The sequence below is a fragment of the Myotis nattereri genome (assembly GCF_964212035.1).
Source record: "Myotis nattereri genome assembly, chromosome: 2".
Taxonomy (NCBI): domain Eukaryota; kingdom Metazoa; phylum Chordata; class Mammalia; order Chiroptera; family Vespertilionidae; genus Myotis; species Myotis nattereri.
In genome coordinates this window covers 132565248-132573381 of record NC_138076.1, presented here as the reverse complement: position 1 = coordinate 132573381, position 8134 = coordinate 132565248, and the positions used below count along the sequence as shown (strand labels likewise).

The 8134-nt window shown below is 49.9% G+C and overlaps 1 protein-coding gene across 1 annotated transcript; it reads right to left on the bottom strand.

Moving 5' to 3' along the window:
- Positions 1 to 5472: 5472 nt before the first annotated feature.
- Positions 5473 to 7934, bottom strand: LOC308536330 (putative ATP-dependent RNA helicase DDX23; the record flags this gene model as incomplete). The annotated part of the gene is given in 2 exon segments (XM_081115463.1): positions 5473 to 7052; positions 7055 to 7934. Coding segments are annotated over 2 exon segments (2460 nt in total).
- Between the last annotated feature and the right edge of the window lie 200 nt (positions 7935 to 8134).

Below are 8134 nucleotides of genomic sequence, written 5' to 3'. Positions count from 1 at the left end.
TGGGCTAAAACTATTAAATTAGTCCCATTTTGGGATTAAAAACTTGCAATGTTGGAAAGAAGGAAACATTTTCATCATGTGAAAGAGATGAAATCCAATCTAAAGTCCTTAAGGAATAGAGGAGACCATGGTTCTGTCTTCAAGATCTGGGAAAAGCCTAAAATAAGTAGAATATAAATCCAAAAACTTTTCATCAACATGTCATTATAGAGATCAGCTTTGCAGATATGAAAGGACTGAGGCCCAGAGAGAGAAGATGAGGCATGTTGCAAGAGGCTGAAAGTCACTAGAGGAGGTAGAACGAGGTCTCAGACCTCCTGACCTCAAGCTAGTGTTCTTTTATCTGTAGCCCTCTAAGGCTGAGGCAGTCCAACAATTTGGAGAAAGGAATTTGTAGTGAGTTTTCTTGATTCCTGTTGAGAGGAGACAGGAAACTAGAGAAAATTCTTTGGAGAGTCTAACCTCTGGCTAGGAAAGGAGAACCAGAGCTGAAGGATTCTTAAATCATGAACACAGAGAGAAATAATATAGGTATGAATGCTTGGTTTTACATGGCCAGCAAGACTACTAAAATCCTAGACTGCTGGAGGCTAAGACCAGCAGGTCATAATAAATGTGAAAAGTCCCCAGAAGGCTGATGGACTTTATGATATTCAGCAAGGCTGAAAATCTGCATATTATTACCTGCTACTGGCTGAACAGTTGAAGGCAATTCCTCTAAACTGATAATCCTTTACTGTTTACCAAACCTTACCTTTTTTTAAAAAAAAAAATTTCTTTATTGAAATTTTCTTTATTGAAATTTTACATATGTGTCCTTATCACCCCATTACTCTGGAAACCCCCTACTCATGCTCTCACCGCCCTGTTGTCTGTGTCCATTGGTTAGGCTTATATGCATGCACACAGCATGGATGGAACTGGAGAGCATTATGCTAAGTTAAATAAGCCAGTCAGAAAAAGGTAAAAATCACATGATCTCACTCATTTATGGAATATAATGAACATAAACTGATGAACAAAAACAGATCCAGAGATAGAGAAACATTGATCAGAATGTCAAACCAAACCTTCCCTTTGATATGTATGCTTGCTTTACTAAAGGGCAAAATCCTATATAATAAAAGCTTAATATACTAAGTGTCTGGTCGGCTGTTCAACCAATCAAAATATAATATGCTAATGATATGCTAAGGCTGCTCAACTGCTCGCTATGACATGCACTGGCCACCAGGGGGAAGACAGTCAACCCATCAACCAGTTGATATGACATGTACTGACCACCTGGGGGCAGATGCTCTGACCAGTAGGTTAGCTTGCTGCTGGGGTCCGGCCAATCGGGACTGAGTAAGATGGACCAGACAGTCCCTAGAGCTCTCCCGCAGCCCCTCCCAGGCTGGCCAACTTCCCGTGTCCCTCCCTGGTCCTGATCATGCTCCAGTGGGGTCCCTCAGCCTGACCTGCACCCTCTTGCAATTCGGGACCCCTTGGGGGATGTTGGAGAGCTGGTTTCATCCCGACGATGGAAAGACCGGTCTCTATGACGCGTACTGACCACTAGGGGGCAGATGCTCTGACCAGTAGGTTAGCTTGCTGCTGGGGTCTGGCTGAACAAGATAGGCCGGACATGCCCTCGAGCCCTCCTGCGGCCCCTCCCCAGCAACGATCGTGCACTGGTGGGGTTCCTCAGCCTGGCCAGCACCCTCTCACAATCTGGGACCCCTCAGGGGATATTGGAGAGCCAGTTTCAGCCTGATCCCTTTGGCCAGTCCCTTTGGGAGAGTGCCAGACACAGGGCTCATGGCTGGCGAGTGCTGCTGCAGCAGCACGAGTCTCTCCCAATCAGAACTGATTGGGAGCAAGCCCGCGGCAGGCACAGTGGGGCTGGGATGAGCGGGAGTGGCAGGTAGGAGCTGCAGGTGGCTTGGACTGTGGGTTTCAGTCCGATCCCTGCAGGCCACCCAGAGGCACCCCACCCATGCACAAATTCATGCATCAGGCCTCTAGTTTATATATATAAAAGCCTAATATGCAAATTGTTTGTCTGGGAGTTTGATCGCTCACTATGACATGCGCTGACCACCAGAGGGGTGGTGTGGAATATGGCAGGTATCAGAGATGTGGCACTGGCAGTGGGTGGCAGTGGAGGTACTGCCAGCCCTGATGGGCCCGGACAAGAATGGGAACATGGTGGGATGGTGGAGCAGGTGAGCAGGCAGTGCCAGGCCAAGGCGGGTGCGAGTGGGGGCCTGATCACCTTGTGGATTACCCCGCAGATGGCGACCAGCGGCCAGCAGGCCCCGGGCTGGGCTGGGGAACTGGGGCTGGGTGGTGGAGACCAACCTCCCTCAGTGCCTGGGTGGGGGGCTGCAACTTCTCGCTGGCTACCTGGGGGCGGGGGTGACAAGGACAGGGGTGCAGTGAGAAAGTGGGGTGTCCACTGAGCTCACTCTCACTTCCCCTGCTACCCTCCCCCAGGACGCCAGGGCTTGCACACTGGGGAAGCCCGCGCTCAGGTGCCGGGTGCCCACGAGGAGCCCGCCCCACACCTGTGCAGCCTCTTCCAGGTGAGCCAGGTGGCAGCCACTGGGACCGCAGGGGTCGGTTGTGCTCCCTGTGGCTTTGCGCAGGAGCTGGTCTGTGAGGCCAGCCTGGAGAGACTGCGCTGCCCACCTGGCTTCCACACAGTGCTGCTGGGCAGCCCAGAGGCCCATGCTGTGCTCTGGCCCGCAGTTTCTGGCTGTGCTCACCACATCTCCGTGTGGGGACTTGGTAGAGGGGGGCATGTGGAGGCCTGGGGGCCCAGAGGTCAGCTGGGACCTGCCCTTCATGCCAGATACTTGCACTTCAATTCTTGGCCAGGCCAAGGGACTGCACCCATGCATAAATTTTGTGCACGGGGCCTCTAGTAGGATATAAATTGAAATCTTACCTTCTGTACAAAGTATGTTTAAAATCTGCTTCTAGATTTCTGAGAATCAGCTGTCTCACCATAGTCCAATGTAGCTAGTTTTTCCTCCAAAATTAGAATGAATGTCTGGCTTCCCAGATGAGCACTAGATGAAACAGTTGGCTTTGGTTTAGGGGCCATGATTGTTAACACATGCTAATTTTACACACTCATTATCGTGAGACACTTGTACAGATAGAAATCAAGGCAGATTTTGAGGGTTAAACAGCAGCATCCAATCTCCCATCTCAAATTTAGTCTGAGGCCTGTGTTTATTAATTAAGTAGAATGGAGAGCACAATTGCTCACACTTTTGAAATATGCTACTTTTGAGGCTTTCCTCTTTTTAAGTTATTTTACTAGTAAATAGATACATATAACTTAAATGTGTATACATGCCACAGTGCTAAAGATAAACTAGTGTGTATATGACTATCCTATATTGTAAAAGGGTAATATGCAAATTGACTGAATGGCGGAACAACTGGATGCTATGATGCTCACTGACCACCAGGGGGCAGATGCTCAAGGCAAGAGCTGCCCCCTGGTGGTCAGTGTGCTCCCCCAGGGGAGGGCCACTCAGCCAGAAGCCAGGCTCATGGCTGGTGAGCACAGCGGTGGTGGCAGGAGCCTCTCTCGTTTCCATGGCAGCGCTAAGGATATCCGACTGATGGCTTAGGCTCACTCCTCATGCTTAAGCCCGTCAGTAGGACATCCCCCAACGGGTCCCGGACTGCAAGAGTGCTGAGGAACACCCCCCCCCCCCACGAATGCATGAATTTCATGCACCAGGCCGCTAATCTGTATATATAAAAGCCTAAGTGACCCTTACAACCTGTCAGCTGAACGACTGGTTTACCGGTTGCTATGATGCGCACTGACCACCAGGGGGAAGACACTCAACACAGGAGCTGTGCCCTGGTGGTCAGTGCACTCCCACAGCCAATCTCCTGTGGCCAGCCACCTTCCCGTGGTCCCTCCCCCTGCCCAGCCAGCCCCTGTAGGGACCGGGCAAGATGCACCGATAGGCCCTGATCACCAGCCAGGCTGAGGGACCCCACCTGTGCACAAATTTGTGCACCAGGCCTCAAGTGTAAATATAAAATTACAACTCATAGCTTGTGCATTGCTAAAAATGAATATCAATTTAGATCTGTAGCAGAAAAGTTTGATAAGCAATTTCCAAATAAAGAATTGCTTTGGGGTCAGTTGTGAAAGATGATAATTTATTAGGAAAAGAGAATTAACTAGTGAGGAGCATCTCCTCCCTGCCAAATGTTTTACATATCTACTTTTAAACCCATAAGAGTTGCATGAGATAACTTTTAATTGCCCTAGTTAATAAAAATAGAACCAATTCAAGAAATTCCCCAAGATCATACAGTTGGTAAGTGGTAGAGCCAGAATTCGAGCCCAGTTTTGCATGACTTTGAAATCTGTGTACTTGAGATGACAGCATCTTATACCCCAACAAGACAGCACAACTCAAGATCCAATGCATGAAATTCCCCTTTATATGTAGAGGTATAGGAGAAATCTTCCTGGCTTCCAGCGAGGAGTCAATTATTTTTTTAAAAATTTTAAATTAATTAAATTTTTTTGTTAATCCTCACTGGAGGATATTGTTTCCACTGATTTCAGAGAAAGTGGAAGTGAGGAGGGAGGAGGATAGAGGAGAGAGAAAGACAAACATTGATGTGAGAGACCTACATCAATTGGTTGCTTCCCATACATACCCCAACTGGGACAGGAAATCTGCAACCCAGTTACATGCCCTTGACTGGAATTGAACCCCCAGCCTTTGGATTGTGGGCCAGTGCTCTAACCACTTATCAACACTGGACTGGCCAGGGCAGGAGTCCCTTATAAACACCTCCTGAGAAATTGGTGTGTTGGTTTTGTTTTTGTTTTTTAATATTCATGTATTTATTCTCAGAACATACAAACTCATCTTTTCAGAGAATAGAGAACAGAAATTTTACCCAGTGACTTCAAGATGGACACAGCCGGCTCACCCTGACCCACATCTAAAAAACTTCCCTGGATGAGGGAGGCCTGGGGTGCACAGCACCCCTCGGCACAGGGCTCTCACCTTGTTTTATAATCCAAAAGGGCAAATGCTATCAAAATGAAAATGAGTGCAAGGTTCATAATCCTCACAGTGCGGATCCCCTGGGTCATCTAGGGCAACAGTGTTGCTGCAGCTTATGCAGTCAAGTCTGCGAAGAAACGCTCCCAGCAGCCTGGGAGGCAAAGCCATTGGCTGCCCTGACACTGGCAATCCCCAAGTCAGCCAGAGGGGCAGAGCTGGGCCCAGACCTGGGGTAATCTGTTCTCCCTGTCTCCTGCAGCAGCTTCCCTCCTTTGCAGCCCACGCTCAGGCCATCAAACCTGAGGGTCTAGCCAAGCAGTCTGAATTTTTCCTAAGCCCCCGTAAGAATGAGGACCTGGAAAGGGAGATGTGAGAGTCCTGAAGAACAGGCTTCAGAGCCTGCCTTGAAGCAGGTGGGAAGGGTGCCGTGTCAGGCAAAGATGGTCTCTTCCCGGCGCTTCTTGGTGAGGATGGCGCCTGGTTTGTGTTGGGCATCTGGGTGGTTGGCTAGCTCTGGGGGGCAGGAAGACACCGGGCTCTCCAGGATGGCTTGCTTCAGCTCATAGAACACAGCAGAGTCCTCTTTGGTGAGGAAGGTGATGGCCACACCACTCTTGCCTGCTCGTCCCATGCGGCCAATGCGGTGAATATAATCTTCAATGTTTTTGGCCATATCATAGTTGACCACCATAGACACATCTTGGATGTCAATACCACGACCTGCCACATCTGTCATCACCAAAATGTCCTTGGCCCCAGCCTTGAGGTTAGACAGTGCAAATTCTCTCTGCTCCTGGCCTTTTCCACCATGCAATGTACAAGCATTGTACCCCATCTTCTCCAGGGATTTGGCCAAAACTTCACAGCCCTTCTTCTGGTTGATGAAAATGATGATGGGCGGGTCAAAGCCTTGCTCCAAGATGGCCAGCAGCTTTTTCCTCTTCTCTGACTGTGACATGAGGAAGACCTTCTGTTCCACATGTTCATGGGGCTTGCCTGCAGAGCCGATGTACACCACAGCAGGTCGCCGAAGATAGCTCCATGCCAGACGCTCCACAGCTGGGGGCATGGTGGCCGTGAACATGACCGTTTGGCGGTACTTATGTTTTCCTGACTCAAAGTTGGCCAACATCTTCTCAGGGTCCTCAGCCTCATCCGTGTCCGGCTTCTGGTTGGTGACAGGCATGTGCTCCAGGATCTTCTGGACATCTGGCTCAAAACCCATGTCAATCATCCTATCTGCTTCATCCTGAACCACATAAGTACAGCGGCTCAGCACCAGATAGCGGTTTTCCAGCACATCAATCAGACATCCTGGGGTAGCAATCACAATCTCACAACCCATGCGCAGCCTGAAGCCCTGGTCTTCTCTGGAGATGCCGCCAATGACAGCCACAGTGCGGATGCCCAGTGGCTTCCCAAACTTGATGGTTTCTTCCTCAATCTGCTGAGCCAACTCACGGGTGGGGGCCAGGATGATAGCATAAGGGCCCTGGTCTGACTCTTCGATCCTGTCAATTTTGGGAAGAGTAGTGATCCAGACCAGCAACGGGATAAGGAAGGCTGCTGTCTTGCCACTGCCAGTCTCAGACACACCAATGATGTCACGATTCTGTAGCCCAATGGGAATTGCCTGACGCTGGATAGGTGTTGGTTCCTTGTAGCCACACTTATCAATGACCTCCAAGATGTGTGGGGGCAGAGAAGAGTCTTTCCATGATGGGATGGGATTAGGGATCTTGCCACCTTTGGTGGTAATGCTGTAGTCCTCACGGAAGATCCACCAGTCCCCGTCCGTCATCTCATCTAACTTCTTCTGGGACCAATGACGATCATCCCAGCGCTGCTTGGCTTCCTTCTTATGAAGTTTGCGGAGCCTTGCCTCCTCCTGCTCCTTTTCTTTCAGTGTCCTCCTCTTCTCCATTAGGTCTCCATAGAAACGTGACTGTTCTGGTTTCTGCTGCTTTAGGCCGGTGCCTGCAATGAAGCCTCGCCCCAACAACTGCACCGGTGCTGTTCTTTGTACAGAGGGTTGTAGTCGATAGATGTGTCCTCAGATGCATCCCACTCAAAGACAAACTCGCGGTCATTGAGATGCCTCGTTCGGCGCCGCTTCTTAATGCCACCCAGGTATCGCTCCTTAATGGCATGCAGTTCCTCGCTCCTATCCTTCTCCTCTCGGATCTTCTGCCGCCCTTCCTCATCCTCATTTCCATTGGTCTCCCGTTCCATCCTCTCCCTGCGTTCCCGTCGTTCTCGCTCCTGAGGGTCTTCCAACATTTTCCTGACCAAGTCTCGAAACTGTTTCCTTTTCTTCCTCTCTTCTTGAAGCATCTTCTTTCGCTCTTCCACCTCCTGCTGCCGTCGCTTCAGGGCTTCCGCCTCTCGTTCTGCTTTGGACAGGAACTTGGGCTTAGCCTCAGCTTCTTCCTCAGCCTTTTTCTTGGCCAGAAGTTCCTCTAGGGATAATGGCTGGGCCTTAGGCTTCTCATCACCATGTTCATCCTCATCATCCTTCTTAGAGTCTCTGTCTTTCTGAGATTTAAAATCTTTTTCTCGCCCAGGAGATAAACCGGATCGTTTCCGGTCCTTGTCCCATCTGTGACCATCCTTATCCTGATCTTGGTCCTTCTTATTCCGATTCTGCTCCTTATCTCGCTCTGGGTGCCGGGGCCTTCGTTCTCTTTCCGTAGACTTGGACCTGGAACGGGAGCGAGACCGGCTGCCCTCTCGACGCCTATCCCTTGACCGATGCTGTTTTTTATCTTTAGAAGGGGAAGATTTCCGATCCCGGTCTCTATCTCGTTCTCTGTCAGGTGACCGAGATCGCTTCCTTTCCTCCTTGGAAGGTGACACATCACGGTCCTTCTTATCAGCCAACTCTCCTGCCATCCTTCTATTAGTATAGATTGCCTTTCTGTGGTTAGTTGTTGGGGTCCAACCCTAGCAGGTCCAGGGGTTCCCAAAGGTGTGGATGGAGTCCCCAAAGAAGGAATGGCAGGGAGGCAGCGTTCAGTTGATCATCATAGCTAGGTTCTCTAGCCAGGATCTCCAGCCAAGTTCTGTCTTTATTGTCTTGTTACATCTGTATT